Raw genomic sequence first — 25619 nt, 5'->3', positions numbered from 1 at the left:
CCATGCAAGAAGTAAACCTTTACTGGGCACCAGTGGCTCACCTTGTGATCCTAGATACTTGTGAGGCTGAGATCTGAGGGTTGAGGTCAAAGCCAGACTAGGCAGAAAAGTGTCACTCTTTATCTCCAATAAACCACCAGAAACTGGAAGTGGTGAAGTGGCTCAAAGTGGTAGAGTGCTGGTCTTTGAGCTAGAAAGCTCAGGGACAGTGCCCAGGCCCTGAGTTCAAGCCCTATAACCAAGAAAAATAAAGCCAAGCTTCAGTTCTGCCACACACCCACCCACCACCACCATCATCATCAAATCCTTTTACTCAGTTTAGAGTTGATAAAGCAAGAAAAAATACATATAAGTTGTGACTTTCAAGTAGTTTGATCTAGGCAACTTTCTCGGTCTATCCTTTTATTCATAACTATCTTTAAAGTGTCAGGTCCATGAATGAATACATATTAAGATTACATAACTGAAACTGGAATTTTAGACCCCATCCCCAAGCTCCCAAGAGTCCCACCTGTCAGGATGGGCACCTGATGCCCAAAGACACATGGCAAAGGGCAGGAAAAATGCGTGCCGTGGAAGACAATATTCTAGCTGCTATTTGGTCCCGTGGAGGGTACAGACATTAGCTACAAGTTTAAATAACCGAGAGCCGGGGACAATCTGGGTCCAAGGGTGTGGACCGGATGGGGGCAGGCTGCAAAGCCAACGTGAGGCCGGTAACTGGGGAGCTCTCCGGTCTGCTCCCCTCCTCCCGCCAACCAGTAGCTGCGCCGCCAACCAGTAGCTGCGCCGTGGGTGTCGGCCCGCAGCGCCAGGCTCCCGTCCACACCGCCCCCCTCCCCGCAGCGCCAGGCTCCCGTCCACACCGCCCCCCTCCCCGCAGCGCCAGGCTCCCGTCCACACCGCCCCCCTCCCCGCAGCGCCAGGCTCCCGTCCACACCGCCCCCCTCCCCGCAGCGCCAGGCTCCCGTCCACACCGCCCCCCTCCCCGCAGCGCCAGGCTCCCGTCCACACCGGACCCTCCCCGCAGCGCCAGGCTCCCGTCCACACCCCCCCCTCCCCGCAGCGCCAGGCTCCCGTCCACACCGGGCCCTCCCCGCAGCGCCAGGCTCCCGTCCACACCGGGCCCTCCCCGCAGCGCCAGGCTCCCGTCCACACCGGGCCCTCCCCGCAGCGCCAGGCTCCCGTCCACACCGGGCCCTCCCCGCAGCGCCAGGCTCCCGTCCACACCGGGCCCTCCCCGCAGCGCCAGGCTCCCGTCCACACCGCTCCCCTCCCCGCAGCGCCAGGCTCCCGTCCACACCGCTCCCCTCCCCGCAGCGCCAGGCTCCCGTCCACACCGCCCCCCTCCCCGCAGCGCCAGGCTCCCGTCCACACCGCTCCCCTCCCCGCAGCGCCAGGCTCCCGTCCACACCGCCCCCCTCCCCGCAGCGCCAGGCTCCCGTCCACACCGGGCCCTCCCCGCAGCGCCAGGCTCCCGTCCACACCGCCCCCCTCCCCGGCAGTGGCCGGCGCGGCCGCTCACCGCTCCCTCGTGAGCAGGGTCGGCGCCCGGCGCGGGCTAACAGCGGGCAAGTCCCGCCCTTCCCGCCCCCCAGGGAGGACGCGGGCGCCAGGCCCCGGCGGGGCACGCCTCGGCCCCGGTCGGCCCTGTCCTCGGGCCGCGTGCGAAGAACGGCGGGGAGGGTGGACACCCAGGCCGCGGACCCCCTCCCGCCCGCCTCCGCGCCCCACGCGAGCGTCGTGGGAGGCAAGCGCCGAGGACGCGAGAAAGCGAGCCGCGGAGCCGTGAGCCGAGGGCTGAGGCGGCGGAACGCGTGCCCGGGTCTGCGCGGGCGCCGGAAGTGACGGGCCAAGAGCAGCGCTGCTTCCGGCGCCGCCGTGGGAGAATCCGCTCGCGCGCGATGTTGGCACTGGGCAGGCGGGTGAGACCCGGGATGGGCGGCTGAGGCGGCGGGAGCGGGCGGTGAGACCCGGGGCGGGCGGCTGAGGCGGCGGGAGCGGGCGGTGAGACCCGGGGCGGGCGGCTGAGGCGGCGGGAGCGGGCAGTGAGACCCGGGGCGGGCGGCTGAGGCGGAGGGAGCGGGCGGTGAGACCCGGGGCGGGCGGCTGAGGCGGAGGGAGCGGGCGGTGAGACCCGGGGCGGGCGGCTGAGGCGGAGGGAGCGGGCGGTGAGACCCGGGGCGGGCGGCTGAGGCGGAGGGGGCGGGCCCGGCGGGCGGCTGAGGCGGAGGGGGCGGAGGGAGCGGGCGGTGAGACCCGGGGCGGGCGGCTGAGGCGGAGGGAGCGGGCCCGGCGGGCGGCTGAGGCGGAGGGGGCGGGCCCGGCGGGCGGCTGAGGCGGAGGGGGCGGGCGGCGGCTGAGGCGGAGGGGGCGGGCCCGGCGGGCGGCTGAGGCGGAGGGGGCGGGCGGCGGCTGAGGCGGAGGGGGCGGGCCCGGCGGGCGGCTGAGGCGGAGGGGGCGGGCCCGGCGGGCGGCTGAGGCGGAGGGGGCGGGCCCGGCGGGCGGCGGCTGAGGCGGAGGGGGCGGGCCCGGCGGGCGGCGGCTGAGGCGGAGGGGGCGGGCCCGGCGGGCGGCTGAGGCGGAGGGAGCGGGCCCGGCGGGCGGGCGGCGGCTGAGGCGGAGGGAGCGGGCCCGGCGGGCGGCGGCTGAGGCGGAGGGAGCGGGCCCGGCGGGCGGCTGAGGCGGAGGGAGGGGGCGGGCGGCGGCTGAGGCGGAGGGGGCGGGCGGCGGCTGAGGCGGAGGGGGCGGGCGGCGGCTGAGGCGGAGGGGGCGGGCGGCGGCTGAGGCGGAGGGGGCGGGCCCGGCGGGCGGCTGAGGCGGAGGGGGCGGGCGGCGGCTGAGGCGGAGGGGGCGGGCCCGGCGGGCGGCTGAGGCGGAGGGGGCGGGCGGCGGCTGAGGCGGAGGGGGCGGGCCCGGCGGGCGGCTGAGGCGGAGGGGGCGGGCGGCGGCTGAGGCGGAGGGGGCGGGCGGCGGCTGAGGCGGAGGGGGCGGGCGGCGGCTGAGGCGGAGGGGGCGGGCCCGGCGGGCGGCTGAGGCGGAGGGGGCGGGCGGGCGGCTGAGGCGGAGGGGGCGGGCCCGGCGGGCGGCGGCTGAGGCGGAGGGGGCGGGCCCGGCGGGCGGCGGCTGAGGCGGAGGGGGCGGGCCCGGCGGGCGGCGGCTGAGGCGGAGGGGGCGGGCCCGGCGGGCGGGCGGCGGCTGAGGCGGAGGGGGCGGGCCCGGCGGGCGGCGGGCTGGCACGCGGTCTTCCCCGCGCCGGCCTCGGGCGACGCGGACCCTGGGCCTCGCGCGCGTCGCTGCCTCCGGGACCCCACCGGGGAGGGGGACGGGACCGAGCCCAGCTGCGCTCGGGCTGCGCCACAGACTCACTGTCCCCCCCAGAACGTTCTGCCCATAGCAGGAACGTGGACCGTGCACCCGGGCGACCCCGGTCCCGCGGGGTCCGCCGGACGTTGCCAGCTCCCCCTCCCGCCCCCCGGCCTGCGGTTGCAGCTTGGTCCCCCATCACCCCATGCAGGCGAGGGTTGGTGAAGTAGGGACTCTGACGGGTCCCTTCCGGACTATGCGCTGTGGTTAAACAAGCAGACTGGCAGAGGCCTTTGACCTCGGGTACTTACTTGATAAAGGCAAGGTCTGGTGGTCTCGTCTTTGCTCTTAATGACTCTTGGTGTTACACTTTTAACACTTGGGCCCGGAATCTCTGAGACTGCCCTATACTTGAAATAGATGACCATTATGTTTGGGCATCCGTTTTAGGGAGGACTATTCTGCCATATATTTTATTTTGAATTAAAATTTTTTTATTGTAAAGGTGCTGTACATAAGTCAGGTGAAAGAGTACATTTCTTTTTGGACAATGTCACCTCCTCCCTTGTGCTCTCCCAATTTTTCCCTCATCCACAAGTTGTATAGTTCATTTTCTTTTTTGTTGTTGTTGTGAAAATACTGTACAAGAGGGGTTACAATTACATGAGCAAGATAATGAGTACATTTCTTATATTGCAGCCTCCTTATAGTTCATTTTCAACATAATGTCCAGTGAGTACCTTTGCTGCATTTGTTTACCCTGTGTCTCTCCTTTTCTGCCCTTTATTTATTTTGTTAGTTGTGAGACTTGGAACTACCCCTGAGCTCTTCAGCTCAAGGCGAGCGCTCTACCACTTGAGCCACAGCACCACTTCCAGTTTTCTGGTGGTTTATTGGAGATAAGAGTCTCATGGACTTTTGTGTCTGGGCTGGCTTTGAACTGCGATCCTCAAACCTCAGCCTCCTGAATAGCTAGGATTACAGGTGTGAGCCACCGGTGCCCAGAATGTTTGTTTGTTTTTAATTGTGTCCTTTTTCAGTTTTTAGAGCACAGTTAATTGTTTGGTGGGGCTAGCAGGCAAGGTCAGATGGAGAAAGCCTCTCTTGCTCTTTCCCTTGTGTTAATGCTGCAGCTTATAAAGGAATGTAAGGGCTAAAACAAGATAGTGCTTCTGTGTTTCTAAATATACTTCCATTCAACATGCCTCATTTTCCCTAGTCTATCCTGCCTCCACTTAAAGCTAGCAGTACCCTTCTGACTTTGATGTCTTGATTTGCAACAAAACTTGTTTTTTATGGGGGCCTTTTGTAGATTTTGTTTTCTGTATATGAATTTCCTTCAAGGTCGGCTTTTGCATTTTCTCAGAGTGCCTATATAAAGCTCATGTTTGTGTGGAACAAAAGCGCCAAATATCCTGGTTCAGAGATCTTGTGACATTCATTATTCTAGGATGGAGTTGATTTTCTTTTGGTCCTGTGTCTTCTAGGTCCTTGACTGGCACCACGTATTCCCACTTACCTTGTTTGGTTTGGCTAAGTGGACTCCTGTTCTTGGAGAGCAGAAAAGGAAGACTGTTGCTTTGTCATGTAAACTGACTACAGCCTCCCAGGGAGGGAAGCTTAAGGGATTATCTTTTGTTGGACCCAAAAACTGTGTGCAAGAGCCAACATGCAGGACACATCTGGTTCAGAAGCTTCCTGAGAAGGTGGACCTGGAGCAAGGGTCCTTGGGACTTGAGGTAGTCATTAGCTCTCTGCATGACATGGGTTTCACTGACACCCACATTAATGAATTGCTCAGTATACAGCCAGATGCCAACCACAGACAGCTGCTGGACATCATTTCAGAATTTATTCTCCTGGGTGTGAATCCAGAGCCTGTATGTGTAGCCTTGAAGAGATGTCCTCAGTTACTGAAACTGCCTAAAGCGCAAATGAAGAAACGCTCTAGTTATCTGCGAAAGCTTGGCTTGGGAGAAGGTACAGTGGGATGCACATTTTATGTAATGTTTAGAGGAATCTGACTCGGGGAAAGAATAGCCTAAGGACTGGTAGGCTCAGGAAGTTTTCTGAGAAGTCAGTGACTTAGAAGAGGATGTGTGATAGGTCCTCTGCAGGAGGAGGGATGTGGGGAACTTGGGACTGGAAAAGAAGGCCAGAACCTGGACACTAAGTGTCTAGCTCCTGGAATGGTAGGGGCACACTGTCTGTGTTCATTTGGTAGTGATGGCGTGTGATGGTAGCATAGGAGAACACCTGATCTGAAAACCAACTTGACATGGTCTTGGTGCCTTGTGTGATATAAAGGGCACCATGCCAAATTCAGTGCCAGCCCAGTGTTTTTATTTACTATAGAACCCGAGAAACCTAGCCAAGAGAGCTGTTAGAGTGGCCTCCCTCTAGTTGTTCCCCTTCAACATTTTTCACACTTCCAGGACACCTAAAGTTATGTCTCTTTCTGGAGAAGGGGAATGGGGACCATGAAGGTCTCATGAGCCTCTTCATTCAGCCAGAGGAACCCCACTACTAGTAATTTTCATTATTGACTCTTCCTGATAAGAATTGCTTTTGGCAGGTGAGGGAGGGGAGGTTTGAAGACCACTATATCGTACAATTCTAGATTGCTATGTGTATTTCCCATAACTGATTATCTCATAGTGTAATCTAAAAGCTCAAACGTAATACTGAACATGTTATGGCTATTAATGACCCAAATTTAGCAGCAGGTTAAGAGATGAAGATAGAGGCCAAGTTCCTAAATTCACTTCTCACACACTGGGGGGGGGGGGGGGGGGATCCGATCGTGGGGCCTGAACTCTGGGCCTGGGCACTGTCCCTCAGCTCTTCAGCTCAAGGCTAGCATTCTACCACTTGAGCCACAGCGCCACTTCCGGCTTTTTTCTTTTTGCTTATGTGGTGCTGAGGAATTGAACCCAGGGCCTCAGGCATGCAAGGCAAGAGCTCTACCGCTGAGCCACCTTCCCAGTCCGTCTTTTCCTTCTTTTTTTTTTTTTTTTGTCGGTCATGGGGCTTGAACTCTGGGCCTGGGCACTGTCCCTCAGCTTTACAGCTCAAGGCAGGTGCTCTACCACTTGAGCCATAGCACCACTTCTGGTTTTCTAGTGGTTTATTGAAGATAAGAGTCTCACGGAGTTTCCTGCCCGGGCTGGCTTTGGGCTGGCTTTGAACCGTGATCCACAGATATCAGCCTCCTGAGTAGCCAGGATGACAGACAGGTGTGAGCCACCGACGCCCAGCGGGATGCCTTTTCATGAGGTCAGGCTCCTCGGTCTTGTCAGTGTTGGTCATGAATGTCTTCTTACAGAAGGGAATAGCACCCCAAAGCCTTGCTGTTGGAAGCTCCTATCTACTGACTGATTTCTGTGAGATTATTTTCTAGTAAGGACAGGAGAAGTCCTAGAATATGAAGTTGCACCTCAGATAGAAGGACCAAAAAAGGCAGGAAGTAGGGTGGGCTGGTTGGAGAGAGGTGTTTGTGGAAGAAGCATCTGGAATTGAGCTGATTCTGTGAGTGAAAGGGTCCTTGTTCATTGTTTTAATGCTGGCTTCGGTCATGCGCAGATGCACAGTAGCCCTTGGGTTTCTGGGATATCTTGAAGTTATGTCTTTGCCTTTTCATAATGTTCTGCAGGAAAACTACAAAAAGTGCTTTATGGCTGCCCTGAGATCTTCACCATGCACCGTCGGGTTATTGATGGTGTCGTCCAGGTCCTCAAGGAGAAGTGCCTGTTCCCAGTGCAGCAAGTCACTGAGATTTTGTACAGGTGCCCCAATGTTCTTCGGGAGTGCCCCAATGAACTGGAATACAAATTCCAGGTGAGAATGACTGATAATGGTGGTTAGGCAGGTTTTTACAGTTTTCAAGTAGAGTAAGGTCCACCAAGTGGTAAGGTGCCTGTGAGTCATGAATGCACAGCTGTGTTTCTCCACACACACTATCCCAGAAGCATAGCCTGGTTCTGACAGATCAAAGCTGCTCCATAGCTTTCCTTCCATTGGTCCCATTCTTTAGTGTACAAGTAGGGGCTCTGAAGTAGCTAATTTTAACATAGCTAAAACTTATTTAAAAATAGCTAACACATAAAAAACATGCTGTCCTTAGAATGTATTTTTTACCTGTTGGCATTGAAAATGTAATATTATCCTAACATTTTAGTAACAATTACAACGCCTTGAGTTAAATTCCTAGATATTATCTTCATACTTTCATCTGTTTTCCTCAGATTCTTGGTTTTCTTTCCCATCTCAAGAAAAACATAACTTCTTCTTCTTGCTCCTTTATTTAAATTGTGCTGCATGTATTTTTCTCAGTATGAATTTGAAAATGCTTTGAAAACTACTGCTGTCATCTAAATGTTGATAACATAGAATGGGTATTATGCCCTTATTAGTGAAGTATCTCTCTTCAAATGCTTTTGTATAACTCAGGTTTTGTTTTTTCTTTTTATGGATTGTTATGTAGATTTGAAGATTCTGTAGTAGGATTTTTAAATGTGTTTGTGTCTTCCAGTATGCTTATTTTAGGATGGGAATTAAGCATCTGGACATAGTAAAGACTGAATTCTTGCAGTACTCAATAAGCAAAATCAAGCAGAGACACATTTTCTTGGAACGTCTGGGACGGTACCAAACCCCTGATAAAAAGGGGCAAACACAGATTGCTAACCCTTTTCTCAAGGACATCTTCAGAGTTTCAGAAGCTGAGTTTTTGGCCAGGACAGCCTGTTCTACTGCTGAGGAGTTTGAGGTTTTTAAAAAGCTCTTGACCCGGGAGGAGCAGGAGGAGTCTGAGAGCGGCACATCTGATGAGGAGGAGGAAGATACGGAGCTGCTGTGACGGGGACTGAGTGAAAAGGCCCAGGGATGTCAAAGAACATTCTCATCTTAGAGCTTTCGCAAGCTTCCCTTGGATCTTCTCAAGAATTTCTTGCTGACCCTTTTTTTGATGAAAAAGTTATGAATTATCTTGGGATGGAGCTCCATAACCAAGTAGGGGCTGTTTCGGTACGATCAGTTGTTGGGTTGTGTATGAGGCCCTGCTCCATCCTAAATAAAAGAGCAGTTAAAAACCAGGGTACTCAATGTGTCCAAATAATGGTTTATTTTTCTCTCTGTTGAAGCATGTTTGTCTGATTCCACACAGTGGGGGGTGGGGGGCCGGTGAGGACGGTGCTGTCGGCGCAAGAGTCACTTGTCTCTCCTTGTAGTGAGAAAGATCAGAAATCACGAGCGGGCAGTATGGCGCTTCACTGCTCATAGCACTTGGTTTGTTTTTTTAAACAAGGAGCAGGCTTTCCACAAATACCCTCATGTTTTTTAAAACCCCACAGACTCACTGCCTCCTGACTGCATTCGGTGTCTGCAGAGGAAGAAGGCAGTGACTGCCATGTGTGTGCTGCTTCCACATGTCTTCTTGAGGTGGGCAAAGTAGTGGCATTAACACTTCTGTTCAACCAGTTAGCTTTCATGCCCACTTCTGGCTGGTGGCCATTTCCAGGCCTGGCATCTCTGGCCTGGTAGCCTGTGCTGCTAGTGTGCCAGCACTCATCCCTAATGGGCTAAGAGGAGGGCTCTGATGTCAGCCCCCACCATGACAATGGTAGCTTCTGTGGACCAGAGGGAAGAGCGCATGCCTGTATCTGATCCTGGCTTGTCCCACAGGGTGCTGATCACTTTGGGGAATATGGCAGTGTGAAGAACATGTAGAGGGCTCGGATCGGGTGAGCTCTGGGGCAGAGGCAGAGCCAGTGGAGGGTCAGTGCTGCAGGATGCATTTTTGGTGATAGAACCAAAATTCAGATGTGCTTGTTGAAATTGGAAAAAAAAAATTTTGTTGTTATTAGAAGAGAGCTAGGGGAAAGGGGACATTGGCCAAAAAGAAATGTACTCTCTACCTGACCTACATAACTGTTAACTTTGTACGTCACCTTTCTAATAACAATTTAAAAAATTAAATAAAAATTAGTTATATTTTTACTATTCATGTGTTACACTGAGGGGGTTACCATTTCATAGGTCAGATAATGAGTACATTTCTTTTTTTTTGGACAGCATCACCCCTTCCTGTGCTTTTTCCCAGTTTCCCCCTTATGTTCCTGCCTACATGTAAGTTCCATTTTCTACATAGTAGCATGATGGCATTTATTCACTCTTTTTCCTTTTCTGCCCCCACTTTGTTTGCCCCGCTCCCCTACCCTGTGAGAAAAAAAAAACGAAAGGAAAAACAAACACCACCACCAACAGCAACAATAATGTCAGCAGAAAAAAACGTTTCCATTTCCTGGAGTTCATTTCAATAGTGTGTTGAGTGTTTGGAGAAAGTACATCTTGGTGTTCTTCTCTGGGCGTCCTCCTCTAGTCCGACTGTGTGTGGATGCCCAGAGTCCTGTGTAGGTTATAATGTCCAGTTACAGTTTACTAGTTTCTTTATGTGAGAGAAAACATGCACCATTTAGCTCTCTGAACTTAGCTTACCTTAGTTAACGTGATTTGTTCTAGGTCTGCCCATTTCTAATGGTTGAGTAAAATTCCATTCTGTATATATACCACAATTTGTTAATCCACTCATCTGTGGTAGGGCATCTGGGCTGTTTCCATAACTTGGCTATTGTGAATAGTGCAGCAGTGAACATGGATGTGCAAATGTCTTTACTGTATCTAGACCTGTAGTGATCAGGGTAGATACCCAGCAGTGGTGTAGCTGGGTCATAGGGAAGATCTATGTTTAGTTTTTGAGGAACCTCCAAACTGCCACTCAGAGTGGTTGTACTAATTTGAATTCCCACCAGCAGTGCCATAGGGTTCCTTTTCCCCCACCAGCATTTGTTGTTGTTCAAGCTCTTGATGGAGGGCAATCTAACTGGGATGAGATGCGGTCACAAAGTTGTTTTGTTTTTTTGTTTTTGTCGGCCATGGGTCTTAAACTCAGCCTGGGCACTGTCCCTCAGCTCTTCAGCTCAAGGCGAGCACTCTACCACTTGAGCCACAGGGCCACTTGTGGTTTTCTGGTGGTGTTTTTTGTTTTTTGGGGTTTTTTGGGTCCGGTCGTGGGGCCTGAACTCTGGGCCTGGGCGCTGTCCCTCAGCTCTTCAACTCAAGGCTAGTGCTCTACCACTTGAGCCACAGCGCCACTTCCGGCTTTTTTCTTTTTGCTTATGTGTTGCTGAGGAATCAAACCCAGGGCCTCTACCACTGAGCCACCTTCCCAGCCCCCCCTGGTGGTTTATTGGAGATAAGAGTCTCATGGATGTTCCTGCCCAGGCTGACTTTGAACCGTGATCCTCAGATCTCAGCCTCCTGAGTAGCTAGGATTGAATAGCTAGGATTATAGGCGTGAGTCACCGGCACCCAGCTCAAAGTTGTTTTGATTTGCATTTCCTTTTTGGCCGGGGATGTTGAGCATTTCTTCATGTGTCTATTTGCTATTCTTACTTCTTCTGAGAAGTCTCTCTTAATCTCCTTTGTCCATGAATTGGATTAGTTTATTAGTTTTTTGGGGGTGGGGTAGTGTTAGTTTCTTGAGTTCCTTGTTAGGCCTTTGTCAGGTGTATTGCTGATGAAGATTTTCTCCCAGCCTGTTAGCTGTCTTTCTAGTTTAGTAAAAATGTCCATTGCTGTGCAGAAACTTTTTATTCTGATGTAATCCCATTTGTCAAGTCTCTCTCATCTGTTTTGCCTCTGGGACTCTTCAGAAAATTTCTGCCTATGCCTATGAGTTCTGGTGTTTCTCTTTCTCCCTCATGCAGTAATTTCCAAGTTCTGGGTCTGACGTTGAGGTCTTTGATCCACTTTGATCCAATTTTAGGTTTTCCAACACCAGATTTTGAAGAGGCTTTTTCCACTGCATATTTTTGGCTCCCTTGTCAAGTATCAAATAACTGTAGATATATAGCTTTTTTTTGGGGGGGGGGGGCGGTCTGGTCGTGGGGCCTGAACTCTGGGCCTGGGTGCTGTCCCTCAGCTTTTCAGCTCAAGGGTAGCGCTCTACCACTTGAGCCACAGCGCTATTTCCCGTTTTTTTTTTCTTTTTGCTTATGTGGTGCTGAGGAATCGAACCCAGGGCCTCATGCATGCAAGGCAAGCGCTCTACCACTGAGCCACCTTCCCAGCCCTAGATATATAGCTTTCTGTCCAGGTCTTCTAGTCTATTACATTGATCCTTAGGCCTGCTATATTTTTAATTTTTTTTTATTTGTACTAAATTAAAACTATACAAAACTATTGAGTAAAGAATACTCTCCAGAACACATGATTTGATGGACTGTCTATGTGCAATAAAGCCAAACATAATAGCAGTTATGTTTGGAAGGTCAAACAAATTAGTATTTTTCATTATATAAAATCATCTAGCAGCCGGGCACTGGTGGCTCACGCCTGTAATCCTAGCTACTCAGGAGGTTGAGATCTGAGGATCGCGGTTCAAAGCCAGCCCGGGCAGGAGAGACCGTGAGACTCCTATCTCGAATAAACCACCAGAAAACCGGAAGTGGCGCTGTAGCTCAAGTGGTAGAGCGCTCGCCTTGAGCTGAAGAGCTGAGGGACAGTGCCCAGGCCCAGAGTTCAGGCCCCACAACCGACAAAAATAAAAATAAAAATAAAACCATCTAGCATTCCCCCAATCATCTGTGATGGTTTTTTTTGTTGTTGTTGTTTGTTTGCTGCCAGTCCTGGGGCTTGAACTCAGGGTCTGGGCACTGTCCCTTAGCTGCTTTAAAGTTCAAGGCTAGCACTCTACCACATGAGCCACAGCACCACTTCTGGCTTTTTTTCTTTATGTGGTGCTGAGGAATCAAACCCAGCACTTCGTGCATGCTAGGCAACCACTCTATCACTAGGCCACATTCCCAGCCCCTGTGATGAGTTTTTTAAAAAGCATTTGAAGATCAGCTAGAAGATGTCTTTAACATAGAGTTCAAATAAATTAGTTACATGTGTGCTACTGAAACCTCTTTCAACCTCTCGTGCATTCCAAATAAAACCTTAGTGCAAACATCTAAGCTGCTGGTCATTCCATACATCTGTCGAATCCAAATGTGAATATGATTTCTGAACTAATGTATTAAGAAAGACTAAGAACATTAGTTACTCATTTTAGGCAAACTATAGTCCATGCTATGCACTTTTCCTAAATCTCTCACATTAATGACTAACACCTGTTACAGTACTAAAATTCTATCATTCAAGCATCAATGGTTATATTTCAGAGAAGAAAAATCATTTGTTTCAATAATAGTATCACTGCTACATTCTAAAGAAAAAAAAATCATAAATAACATACCCAGTACCCACAATAGAATACCTGGAAGAAAACATCTTAAGAAAAAAAAAAGTGCTCTACTTGCACAGCAGCAGTGATGTGCTTTAAACACCTCATTGGCCTACTCCACACAGTCAATGAGAAAAGCTCCACTTTGAACACAGCATTATTTTCGAATTTATGTTTGTGAGTTTATATTGCCTTTGCTTGTACCAATACATTGAAAAATAGAAGCACTCTCATACATACACATGCAAGTGATTTAAATATTGAGCATGGCTTCTTGCCCTGACACTAATACAAATAAGTGGTAAATGGCATTCCAACTGTTATAAAAAGTGTAATAGCATTCAGTGAATGTGAGAACTGATTGAGAATGATGGAAGGGTGATGGTAATGGCATAACAAAGTGAACTGAAGAATGGACACAACCAGCTGAGATGCACACACATGGAAAACCTTTTTTTGTGGGCCTCGTCTGAGCTTCTAATGATACCAAGAGTATATATTTATATACGTGTGTGTGTGTGTGTGTGTGTGTGTGTGTGTGTGTGTGTGTGTGTATAAGTCTTCTGATGCCTGAAAGGTCAGACCTTCAAAGTGCAAATTTTAACAATGGGATGTTTGAGCAGAGACATAAGGACAGTCATGTCTTTTTCTAGTTGGAAAATAGAATATTTAGGGCTAGGAATGTGGCTTAGTGGTAGAGTGCTTGCCTAGCATACATGAAGCCCTGGGTTGAATTCCTCAGTCCACATAAACAAAAAACTGGAAGTGGTGCTGTGGCTTAAGTGGTAGAGTGCTAGCCTTGAGTTAAAGAAGCTCAGGAACAGTGCCCAGGTCCTGAGTTCAAGCCCTAGGACTGACCAAAAAAAAAAAAAAGATATTCAGGAAGTATTTATTTTTCCTGAACAAAGTTCTTTCAGTTTCATGGTAAAGCAAAAACTTAAAAAGATCCATAGCCGGGGCTGGGAAGGTGGCTCAATGGTAGAGCACTTGCCTTGCATGCATGAGGCCCTGGGTTTGATTCCTCAGCACCACATAAGCAAAAAGAAAAAAGCCAGAAGTGGCTCTGTGGCTCAAGTGGTAGAGCGCTAGCCTTGAGCTGAAGAGCTGAGGGACAGCACCCAGGCCCAGAGTTCAGGCCCCACAACTGGACCCTCCCCCCCAAAAAAAAGATCCATAGCCAAAATTATCACCTACACATTTGTATCCATAAAACCATTCTTAAGCTGGGGTGGGGGTGGGGGTAATAAAGCCATCACCTAATGCAGCCCTTGGATTTGGAATGTCTTTGAATCTACTACATTAAATACCAACCAACAGATTGAGGACAGCTAGCCACACCTGCCCTCCAGTGGTGGAGTAGGCTCGGACCTCGTCCAGCAGTTTCCTGAGGCCACTACAGTCACCCAGGTGGCCAGTTGCCTGGCCACCAAGCAGGCTATGGAACTCCTGGGTGATGGGATGAAGAAGAAAGCCAACTTCAGACACTCCATTTATTATTATGTCTACTTAAAAGTCTGCTGTTTGGTGCTTTCTTCACACCTTCCCCAGAGAAAGAGAAGTGCTGATACCTTGTGAAAAGAAAGCTTTCCAGCATTGCTCCCCCCCCCTCCCCCCCCCCCCTGCCAATTGCTTTGCAATTAGATGTCTTTGATTGTTCACATGAATTTTTGGATTGTCTTCTCTGTCTTGATAAAGAATGTCATTAGGGTTTTGATGGGATTACATTTAATTTGTAGTTTGCCTTTGGCAGTTTTTGGCGGTTTTCACAATATTTTATCCATGAACATCCTTTTCCTGATGTTCTTTGATTTCTTAAGATTTTTATAGTTTTGATTATACTGGTCTTTTGCTTGCTAATTTTTTTGAGGCTATTACAAATGGAAATACTTTTATGATTTCCCTATCTGCTTGTACATTGTTGGTATAAGGAAAGGCTACTTATTTTTTATTTTTTTATTTTTTTGTCAGTCATGGGGCTTGATCTGGGCCTGGGTGCTGTTCCTGTGCTCTTCAGCTCAAGACAAGCACTCTACTACTTGTGCCACTTCCAATTTTCTGGTGGTGAATTGGAGATCTTTCCTGCCTGAGCTGGCTTTGAACCACAATCCTCAGATCTGCCTTCTGAGTAGCTAGGATAACAGGCTTGAGCCACCAGCACCCAGCTTATGGTTTGATTTTGTATCCTGCTCTTTTGTCAATTATTAATCCACTCTAGGAGCTTGGGGGTGGAGTCTCTTGGGTCCTTTGGATATAAAATCATGTCACCTAGCCTGACACTGGTGGCCCCGCCCTGTAATCCTAGCTACTCAGGAGGCTGAGACCTGAGATTTAAAGCCAGCCTGGGCAGGAAAGTACATGAGACTTGTCTCCAATTAACAACCAGAAAACCAGAAGTGCTGTTGTGGCTCAAGTGTTAGAGCACTAACCTTGCAGCGTCCAGGCCCAGAGTTCATGCCCCACCACTGACCAAAAAAAAAAACTGTTTCCATTTCCTGGAAAAGTTTGAGGAGTATTGGTATTAATTAATCTTTAAAGGTCTTGTAGAAATCAACTGTGAATCCATCAGGACCTGGGATTTTCCTTGTTGGAAGACCTTTTTTTGGGGGGGGGGGGGGGGGGAGAGGTGTCGGTTGTGGGGTTTGAACTCGGGGCCCAGGCACTGTTTGTGAGCTGCGCTTGGCATACTAGTTTTGGTTGGCAATTGTGTGGTATAATTCAAGCTCTGCTTGCATTCAGAGTTTGTGTGGATAAATCTGGTTTTATCCTTATCTTTCCATTGTAATAAAGTTCCCTCTTTCATTTTGCTGCATTTAATTCCTTGGTTTTTAAGTCCAGCGTTTTCATTACAATGCTTCTAGAATTTCTTACCTGATCCTGTCTGCTAGGAATTCTGTATGCCTGTGTCATCTGGGTGAGAGTCTCCTTGTTGGGGAAGTTTACTATTATTATTATTATAGTCAGTCATGAGGCTTGAACTCAGGGCCTGGGCACTGTCCCTGAGCTCTTTTTGCTCAAGGCTAGTCCTCTACCACTTTGAACCACAGTACCACATCTAGTTTTCTGGTGGTGAATTGGCGGTAAGAACCTGATAGAATTTCCCTCATAGGCTGGCTTTGAACCAGGATCTTCAGGTCTCAGCCTTGTGAGTAGCTAGGATTATAGGCGTGAATCACCTGTGCCTAGCTTTCTTAAATAGGTTTTCAATGCCTTTAGTTTTTGAGTTGTTCTCCCTTGTTCAATATTTTGGCTGAATCCACCAACTCTGGGCCTGGGTGCTGTCCCTCAGCTCTTCAGCTCAAGGCTAGCACTCTACCACTTGAGCCACGGTGCCACTTCCAGCTTTTTTTCTTTTTGCTTATGTGGTGCTGGGGAATCGAACCCAGGGCCTCAGGCGTGCAAGGCAAGCGCTCTACCACTGAGCCACCTTCCCAGCCCTCCACCAACTCTTTATTGTCCCTTTGGTATGTTCTGAGTGTTTGTTCTATTCCTTTTTTTGTTCTAATTCCTCTGCTTTATCCTCAACTTCTGATACCCTATTATCTACTTCATTTATTCTATTGTCTGGATTTTCAACTGTGCTTTTCAATAGGGAGACAGATCCTTTCATGTTTTCTAGCCTTTTTTGATGTCAGTTCTCAGGGTGTTAATTTTGTCTCTCATTTCCTTCACTGAAGTATGTAATGTTCTTACATCTCACCATGTCACCTTGGATGTTCTGCGTTTTCTTCATTTCCTCTCTATATTCTTCTAGTTGATCTTGGATCTTCCCTTTTATTTCAGTAGCCAATTCCCTCATTGCTTTAATTTTGTTTTTCCTCGCTGTCTGTGTTCCCTGAGTTGTTGATTTTTGCGGGTGGCATATCATCTTGATTGTTGATGAGTTTTGTAATCTTTCACTGTGATTCATGCACCTGGGTTCAGGGACTGCTGGTGCTGGTCAGTTTAGGTATTAATTTCAGGTGTGGGATGCAGTCTCTGGAACCCTGACTGAGCCTGGAGGCATTCGGTACACAGTGCTGTGGGGTCCCAGCCGGGAGTTTGGCCTGACCCGCATGGAGGGTGGATTATTATTATTTTCATAAAGGTGACGTACAGAGGGCCTTCCCTTCTTCTGTTAGGGAATGAGTGCATTTCTTTGTGGACAGTGTCTACTCTTCCCTTGCTCACTCCCAGCTTGGTGGAAGTTTTGTTTTTTTTTCTGTTGGTCATGGGGCTTGAACTCTAGGCCTGGGTGCTGTCCCTGAGCTCTTCAGCTCAAGGCTAGCGCTCTACCACTTGAGCCACAGCACTACTTCTAGTTTTCTAGTGGTTTACTGGATATGAGTGTAGGACTTCCCTGTCCAGGCTGGCTTTGAACCATCATCCTCAGATCTCAGCCTCCTGAGTAGTGGGGATTACAGGCGTGAGCCACTGGCACCTGGCTGTGGTGGAATTTTAATTGTTATGGGAAACTCTTCCAAGATTACACCATATAGTCTTATGAGCCAGGCACTGGTCACTCATACCTGTAATCCTGGCTACTCAGGAAATCTGTGGATCATGGTTTGAAGCCAGCCTAGACAGGGAAGTCCATGAAACTCGTCTCTAATTAACCACCAAAAAGCTTTTAGTGGAGCTGTGGGTGAAGTGGCAGAGTACGGGCCTTGAGCAAAGAAGCTCAGGAACAGTGTGTGGGCTGAGTTCAAACTCCAGGACTGGCACCAAAAAAAGAGAAAGGTTTTGGTGGGTCTGGTGTGTTTTTTTGTGGATTTGGCATTAAGTTGTGAAAGCTGGCTTTCCTGTAGCTCACCTTAGAGGCTGATGAAGGGTTAGGAAAGGTCTGATGGCAGCTGGCCCTCAGAGTCCTTGCCTACTGGGTTCTCTGTGGGGAGCATCAGGCAGCCCACAGGTGGTGGAGAAAGAGAGTGTATGTTTCCATGAGAAAAACCATAAAAGAGGCTCAGTCTGTACCTACCTTGCCTCCGCCTCTTCCACTTGCACCCAGGAGGCGGTAGAATCAGCTCCTCTCAAGTTCTGATTAGCACATGGTGAGGCAAGAACTTGTAACTGCATCATTCATACTCGGCGTTCTGATTCCGTAAGATGAGGTCCCAAGAGAGACTAAGCGCTCTGAGGAACAGCGCCAGTCTAGCTAAGGACATGTGAAAGTGCAGAGGACTTGGTTGCAGTGTCCCCATGGACGGCAAGCCCCTCAGGACCGGGAATTCTGTTTACCTGACTCCATTTGTGCAGCTGCTGTGTGGGTTGATGGCAGCAAGCGCCACACTCAGCATTTAGTGGAATGGCTCTTTGGCTTCTAAGCCAACGGCAGGGTTGGGTGGCGGGGGCCTGAGGGCACTAGCACAGTGCAGAGGGTGTCCTCTACTTTGCTAGTGGCACCCCTCATCTCGTGCTCATCCTGTGTAGCTCACATGGGTGTGGTGGCTCCCACGACCAGGGTGGACGTCAGTGGTGTGTTTTCTGCTGAAGTTGTCTCTGTTCACACAGCTTGCAGCACCCTTGCCAGGCTCTGCCCTTGGCCAAGTGGCATCTTTAGGGGATGGTAGAGACTTCTTTTTTTCTTTCAAGTTTATTATGTACATATATAGTAAATTCTTAGCTGTATACATTCAAGGTTATCTGTATTCAGTTATCTAGAAATCACTGTTTTTTTCCTCTAAGCCTAGTATACCTTCTACATGCCAGAACAGTGGTTGGAAAAGTAAGGACCACTGGCCAATTCAGACTAGGGCCTCCTAGTTTTCTTTTAACAAATACAGAGTTATTCATAAATGTTTTTATATGGGGCAAAGGACTTTTCTTTGAAAATGAATATATCCACATAGAATCCAATGTAATCTTTTTTTTTTTTTTTCTTTTTGGGTCTGGTCGTGGAGCCTGAACTCTGGGCCTGGGCGCTGTCCCTCAGCTCTTCAGCTCAAGGCTAGCACTCTACCACTTGAGCCACAGCGCCACTTCCGGCTTTTTTTTCTTTTTGCTTATGTGGTGCTGAGGAATCGAACCCAGGGCCTCATGCATGCAAGGCAAGTGCTCTACCACTGAGCCACCTTCCCAGCCCCAATGTAATCTTTCATAAATCATACTGATACTGCATTTTCTATTTTATTTTATTGTAAGGTAGTGAGTACATTTCTTGTTGCTTGTTAACCCCTCCCTCATTTGTATTTTTTTTTTTTTTTTTTGGTACTGGTTCTGGGGCTTGAACTCAGGGCCTATCCCCAAACCTCTTTTGTTCAAGGCTAGCACTCTACCACTTGAGCCACAGTTCTACTTCCAGCTCTATGTGTATGTATGTGTGTGTGTGCATGTGCACGTGTGTGCACGTGCAAGAGAGAGCGAGAGAGAGAGTGAGGGGCAGGGAGGGAGATTAGAGATAACAAAGTCTCATGGACTTTCCTTCCTGGGTTGGATTCAGACTGGGATCCTCAGAGCTCAGCCTGCTGAGTAGCTAGAATTACAGGTGTGTCACTGGCACCTAGCTTTTTTTTTTCTTTTAAAGTAGACATTTTCTCCTTTCCTTTTTTTTTTTTCCAGTCCTGGCACTTGAACTCGGTCTGGCCGCTGTTCCTGAGCATCTTTTGCTGAAGGCTAGCACTCTACCACTTGAGCCACGGCACCACTTCTGGTTTTTTCTGTGTACGTGGTATTGAGGACTGGAACCCAGGGCCTCATGCATGTGAGCCAAGCCCTCTACCACTGAGCCACCTTCCCAGCCCCAAGCAGAGGTTTCTTGACATGACTGTTGTACTTTTTTGAAAACAACAAATTGCATAACATACAGAAAGGCACACACAAGATTTTAATAAAAATAAAGCCTACAATATTATTCTTCAAAGAGCGTTTTGGTAAACCACGTAGGATAGGCGGCTGTGGGCCTTCGCGCTCACTCTGGGTGTTGGACTTGCAGGCAGCTCCACACGGCCCTCTACAGGAGCCAAGCAGGACTGTCTTCTGAGTCCTCAGGGAGAAGGCCGCGGCTTGTGCTGAGATGGCTGTGCTCACAGCTGTCCAGGTCGGCCATGGACGCCTGTCACTGCACCCCGTTGCACGTGGCCCCTTCTTTTCTTCTTCTTTTTTAACATGTTGAACTCAGGGCCTCCCCATGCCCTCACTTGGCTTTCTTATTCATGGCTGGCACGCCACCACTTGAGCCACACCTCCATTCTGGCACTTTGCTGGTTCATTGGAGATGGAATCTTGAGGATGTGTCTGCACAGGCTGAGGTCAGACTCCTATAGGATTATAGGCTTACTGGTGGTGCCTTCTGGGTAAAGGTCCAAGAGCTGTTGTCTGTGGAAGTCCAGGGGTCTTTGGGGCCTTGGGGTGACTTGTCATCCAAGGGCTAGCTTCCTCAGCCCAGGAATCACACAGACCAAGGATTTTCTTGCTATCTATTTGAGTCTATAAAGCTTTATGCAGTTTCACACCTGTGGTGGGAAGGCTGCCAAAGAGGCCAGGCCAAGAGCGCATGTTGCCTGAGCCTTTACAAAGAAGTCTGCGCCCCTTCTGGAGATGCAGTGCTCAGATCCAGTATAGTAGTAAGTGTGTTTCCTTCTGGAAAATGCATGAACAGCATGGAGGCGTGGAGGGAGTGGGCCAGGACTCACTCATCCCACACCTTGTGCCTCTTCTCGTCTGTTTGGGAGCTGACAGGTCTTTTCTCCTTGTGTTTGGGCCCAGCCACTTTCTCTCTGATGTGGGAATGTGAGGATGGGTTTCTGAGCACTGTGGAAGTATTACTATCTAGGGCAGGGAAGCTGTCACCATTCACAAAGGCACTAGGTATGTCTCTGGAATCCTGGGATTGATAGCAGGCACTACTGTACTTGCCCTGATTGGTCTTAGAGGAGTCCCTGGGGGCTGGTAGTACAGGTCTTGGAGGGATCCCGGGGAGGAGGGGGGACACGGGGGAGCTGGTGGGTGCACAGGTCCTGGAGAGTCCCTTGGTGGGCTGGTATGTATGCAGGCCAGGCCATCTGTGGTGTGGACCTTGATCTTGATGTCCTTTTCAATCCAATTCTTAGCTCTTATCTTCCCGGGTTTTGGAAACTCTTGAGGTGGTGGAGAATAATAAGCACATTCCAGATCCTTTGGGGGAAGAGGGGAGTGTGAGAATGACAGGCATGTCCTCTGCAGCAGCTGCCTTTCTCCAGAGGACAGAATTCCTGTGGGGCCCACGTGGGGCCGGGCAGAGAGTGAAGGGAACGTGCGTTGTAGAAATGCATCGGCCCGCTATCCGCAGGGACACTTGGCTCAGAGCGGTGGAGGCCTGCATGCTCCCCTGAACAGAACTTGGGCTCAGCACTGGGACTTTAAGTTTGAGTGCAGAGGCGGCTGCAGCCGCTGGCCGCCCGCTGGAGGGTGTGAGGACACTGCCTCCTCCCAGCGGCTCTGGAGTGAGGAGCTCTTGTGTGCTTGGTGGTATCTGAATGGGTGATTTAGTCTTGCCTTGTGTTCTCCTCATTGCTTTGAGAACAGGTGTTTGGTAAGCTTGTATTTAATGATTAGCTGTTTCTTCTCATTTGTTTCTATAGGAGTGGATTTGCTGGGTGAGTTCTGAAAAGGTGAGTTTTTCAAGTAACTTACTCCTACATCAATATTTCAAACCCAAGTAACCGTGGGTTCTTGGTCCTTACCAGGATTGAGTTGTTCCCAGGCCTTTGCGTGAGTGTTCTTAGAGGCTGAGGCCAGAGAGGAGGCAGAGCTGTTAGGGCTCAGGAACCGGCTGCTGTCAGCTCTCCTCCTGCAGTTTCTCTAGGAGGTGGGCCAGGAGCACGCGCCTCTCTCCAGGGCACCCTGAGAGCTTGCCCCAAAGCCCTTGGCCTTGTTAGTTATCTACAGCTCCGGTAGGAGCCATGCCTAGAACTCCTTTGCTTCTGGTTGTTCTTGGCCTTTGGGTGACATTTCTCTTTCCTGTCTTCAGCCATGGGAGAAAAGGCCCGCAGGAGCAGAGCCCCAGCTGTCCAGGCCCAGGGCGTGTGGGTCAGGTCATGGTTTTCAGGCTGTTGTGAGGTATAGCGATGCCCTTTAAGAGCCAGTGGGGTGTGTGGCCAGGGCAGGGAGGGAGGAGGATGGGAGGGAAGTGCTGGGATCAAAGAGGGAAAGTTCCACTTTGGGGTTTGTGAGGCCAAGAATTCTGGCATCCACTGTGTCTCGGGTGAGAGGTTGTTTTCAGCAGATGTCAGAGGCCCGAGCCCGCACCCTTTCCTCCCAGCAGAATTCTGTTCACAGGGGCTGGGGGCACCCGCCCCACTCCTCGGCACCCCAGGCACCTCCCTCCAGGAGTCAGCTGGCCCCCAGAGTCTCCCTCTACTGGGAGACTGGGCAGGAGGGCTGCAGTGCCCGGCCAGCGCCCTTGCTTCTCCACAGCTGGGAAGGAGGGCAGACCAGGGTGGATGGGGAGGGGGGAATGAAAAGGGGGGAGACCCTACCTTAAGATTTCTTCAGTGTTTGACTGCTGCTTTGTTTCCTGAAGTAAGAAAGTGGCTTAGTTGGAAAAGGTGTATGTACCTTTAACCCTCCCTACTTCAGGTGATCCTCTCCCACCCATACCCTAGGTGTGGGGCACTGCAGGGCCGGTGCTGGTGAGGGAGGGTCCTCCTGTGCTCAGCTGAGTGCGCAGGCGGGCTGGCCTACTGGCCTGCCTGCCTGCCTGCCGGCCAGCCTACCCGCCTGGGAGCCACAGACAAGGGAGGCAGCAGCCCCGCTGCCCGGCCCTGAGAGCTCTGACAAGAGCTGCCCAGGCCACGCCTGTTGGTGAATGCAGGCCGTGGCCGCCTTGGCCCTGTCACACAATTAGTGTGCGACTCTAGTGGGCGGTGGGAAGGGAGGGGACCTGGGGTGAGGACTTGCTGGGAAGGCACACAGGGTGTTCAGGAACCTCTTTCAGTAAAAGCCCAGCGGTCACTCCAGGAACCCCTTGCCCCATGGGAAGGGCCTGGTTAAGGACGCTAGGTGCCTGGGCTCAGCATGGCCATTCTTCTCCACTGGCACCCTGTCCTGTGTGAACTCACAGGGCTGAAGGAGGCCTGTGTCCTTCCACCCAGCCCTAGGCGTCCGTGTGCGCACGCACAGGACACGGTTGCACAGGGGAGGTGCTGCACTTCTGGAAGGCACCCTGGCTTGGCCCAAACCTCTTGCCTGTGGCCGCCCCCAGTCACCCTACAGAAATGCATGCAGTACGCAGGGTGTGGCCGCAGGGGCACCTGTGTGGGGCTTCTCAAGGCTGGGGCCTTCACAGCGCTCTTTGAAGCAGATGTCCTGGTGAACTTTGTAGACTCGCTTATACCTGTTGTCACAAGGAAAGCTCTGTGAAGTCAGAACTGAGGGAGAAACCTGCCTACTCTATGCAGTGCATACCCAGGGTGAGTGACAGTGGAGGGGAAGACCATATAATGAGAACACGCATGTATTAAATATCCAACTTAAACATGAATGAGCTAGGGCCGAGCACCGATGGTTCATGCCTGTAATCCTAGCTACAAAGAACAAAAAACTCAAGGACAGTGCATAGGCCCCGGCCAGAAGGGACGAAAAATACAGAAATTGTTGAGAACCAACATAACACTGTACTGTTCAGAGTATGTGGAAGTAAAAATGTCTGATCACAATTCAAAGGATGGGAGGAGTAAACGTATCCGTTTAAATGTGCCATTGTACTGCAGTTGGATACCAGTAATTCCAGGTATGTGGTGGTGAAATGAAGTTGCATATTGTAAATCCCAGAGCCACTACAACCACAGACAATGGTAAAACAATCCAAAATGAAGCAGAATAGGAGGAAATGTAATAAAGAACCAATGGGACAAATGGCAAACAAACAGCAAAATGGCAGATTTAAACCTAGCCACATTACGCCTAAGTGTCATTTAAATGGGCTAAAAGGATCATCAGAGGGGCTATCAGACAGAGTTCAGGCCTGGAGATCCTCCCACCGCACCTCTGAACGCTGCCCAGTCCTGGCCCCACCCCCTGCCTCACTCCAGCCTGGCTGGGCCCCATCCTCGGGCTTGCCAAGCGTACCTGGAGGCAGAGCCTTGGAGACACTCTGCGTTGTTGCCACCTCTTCCCTGAGACCTGCCTTAACTCTGTTTCCCACACGGCCTTTTGCCTTGTGCTGTCATTCCCTTTCATCTGAGGCCCTCCCTGTGGCCTTTTGTTGTTTTTTTGTTTTTGTTTTTTTTGGTCAGTCATAGGGCTTGAACTCTGGGCCTGGGCACTGTCCTTGTGCTCTTCAGTTCAAGGCGAGCACTCTACTGCTTGAGCCACAGCGCCACTTCCGGTTTTCTAGCAGTTTATTGGAGATAAGAGTCTCATGAACTTTCCTGCCTGGGCTGGCTTTGAACTGCGATCCTCAGATCTCAGCCTCCTGAGTAGCTAGGATTACAGGCGTGAGCCACCAGTGCCCAGCTCCCTGTGGCTTTTTGTTTTTGCTGGTCCTGGGGCTTGAACTCAGAGCCTGGGCAGTGTCCCTGAACCTCTTTGTGCTCAAGGCTAGTGCTCTATCACTTGAGCCGAAGCACCACTTCCTGCTTTTTCTGTGTCATTTATTGGAAATGAGTCTCACAGACTTTTCTGCCTGAGCTGGCTTTGAACCACGATCCTTGATCTCAGCCTCCTAGAAGCTAGATTTACAGACATGAGCCACTGGTGCCCAGCTCTTGGTGTGGCTTTCTATGACAGCTCCGTTGGCATGCATGCTCTTAGACAATTCTCTTACCTCACTTGTGTGCAAGTGCTCCCTGGTGTGTGCCGGTCTCAGAGCACATGCCAGGCACCCAGCACCGTGTGGGCTGACTCGGTGGGGTTAGCAGGAGGGTCCCAAGAGACCCTCAGCCCACTTTGCCGATGGGAAACTGAGGTAGGAATAGTTTGTCCAGGGCAAATGGCAGTTAATGGTAGCATGGAGACCATGCTCTAGAGGCTCCAAGGAGGAGAGGAAGGCCCAATCCCCAACGTCTGCAGGTGACCGCAGGAGGTAGGTCAAGGCCTTGGTTTTGCTCTGGCAGCTCTGGCCCTTGGCATGCTGCTCATCGCTGCCTCAGGCTCCTCACTGTCACACTGAGGGCTTGCATGGCCTCATTACCCCCATCAGCCTCCCCTCCCCGGAGAAACGGAGGCAGAGAACCCACACCAACTTACACATGGTGGCAGACACCTCCTTCCCAGACAGGAAAGGACTTGGTCTCCGAGAACAGCCGTGTGCAGGGACGGGGCACCTTCTCACAAGCTGTGGTACAAGAAAACCGTGTCACCCCGAGGAAGGCCGGTGGCCTGGGACCTGTGCCAGCTGTGCTCTGGGCCCCGCCGATGGCAGAGACTGACCTGATCCCACTGGTGTGCGGCCTGCGGGCACTTCCCGTGGGAGCAGCTGACTTCCCACCCTGGAGGTTCGGTCCCACCTGGGGCCTTCCCACAGCTCTGTTGTCCCTGGCCCCTGCGGTGTCATCTTGCTGTGTGTGGCCCCGCCCCTCTGTCCAGCCCATAGGCAGTACCCCATCCTGGTGCTGTGGATGGGTGTGTGGCCCGTCTCTGGGCCCCTATCCCCACTGCCTCCCTCCCTGGACACCCAGGGCTGAGCTCCGGGGTGCCAAGACCGGGCCCAGCAGCCAGCCCTGACGTACCGAGCTCGCAGCGCCTGCCTTTGAAGCCAGGGCCACAGTCACAGCTGTGGGCAGGGGCACCCGGCACACAGGTGCCTCCATTCTGACAGGCATCTTCTGAACAGCCTCCAGGGGCACCTGGAAACAGACAGGAAGGGTCAGCTGTGTGGTCAGGAAGGCCGGCTGGTACCGCAGGCCCTCTGCATGTCTGCCCCTTCTGTGTCAACACTGCTGGTCTGGGGGTGGACACAGGTGGTGTGCAGATAGGGGAGGAGTGGGAAGACAGGCCTTTGTGTGCCTGGCCTGATTCACAGAGAGAGGAGGGATGCAGGGAGGGACCCTGTGCGTGGCTCTAATGTCCTGCCCATCTCGGCAGCTCCAGGCAGCGCTGGCCTCTGCCCTTGGTTTGCCTGTGGCAGCCGGCA

General features: G+C 51.4%; 2 protein-coding genes across 2 annotated transcripts in view; one reads left to right on the top strand and one right to left on the bottom strand.

Moving 5' to 3' along the window:
• Positions 1–1875: 1875 nt before the first annotated feature.
• Positions 1876–8410, top strand: Mterf4 (mitochondrial transcription termination factor 4). Its single transcript, XM_042699663.1, has 4 exons — positions 1876–1925; positions 4794–5286; positions 6959–7143; positions 7838–8410. The coding sequence occupies exons 1-4, from the start codon at positions 1905–1907 to the stop codon at positions 8162–8164; spliced, it is 1026 nt and encodes a 341-aa protein (XP_042555597.1). The 5' UTR covers positions 1876–1904; the 3' UTR covers positions 8165–8410.
• Positions 8411–19716: 11306 nt separating this feature from the next.
• Positions 19717–25619, bottom strand: part of Sned1 (sushi, nidogen and EGF like domains 1) — a 63981-nt gene continuing 58078 nt past the window's right edge. The window contains exons 28-32 of the mRNA XM_042699678.1: positions 25216–25332; positions 24734–24821; positions 22798–22880; positions 22024–22061; positions 19717–21594 (exon numbers count right to left, since the gene is read on the bottom strand). Of these exons, the coding sequence (XP_042555612.1) occupies positions 22036–22061; positions 22798–22880; positions 24734–24821; positions 25216–25332 (314 nt within the window). The 3' untranslated portion in view covers positions 19717–21594; positions 22024–22035. The remainder of the gene's footprint in view (positions 21595–22023; positions 22062–22797; positions 22881–24733; positions 24822–25215; positions 25333–25619) is intronic.

This window comes from Dipodomys spectabilis, unplaced genomic scaffold (assembly GCF_019054845.1).
Source record: "Dipodomys spectabilis isolate Male_0828 unplaced genomic scaffold, ASM1905484v1 ptg000261l, whole genome shotgun sequence".
NCBI classification, from domain to species: Eukaryota; Metazoa; Chordata; class Mammalia; order Rodentia; family Heteromyidae; genus Dipodomys; species Dipodomys spectabilis.
Note: the sequence above shows the minus strand (reverse complement) of the source record. Positions and strands in the feature narration are given on the sequence as shown.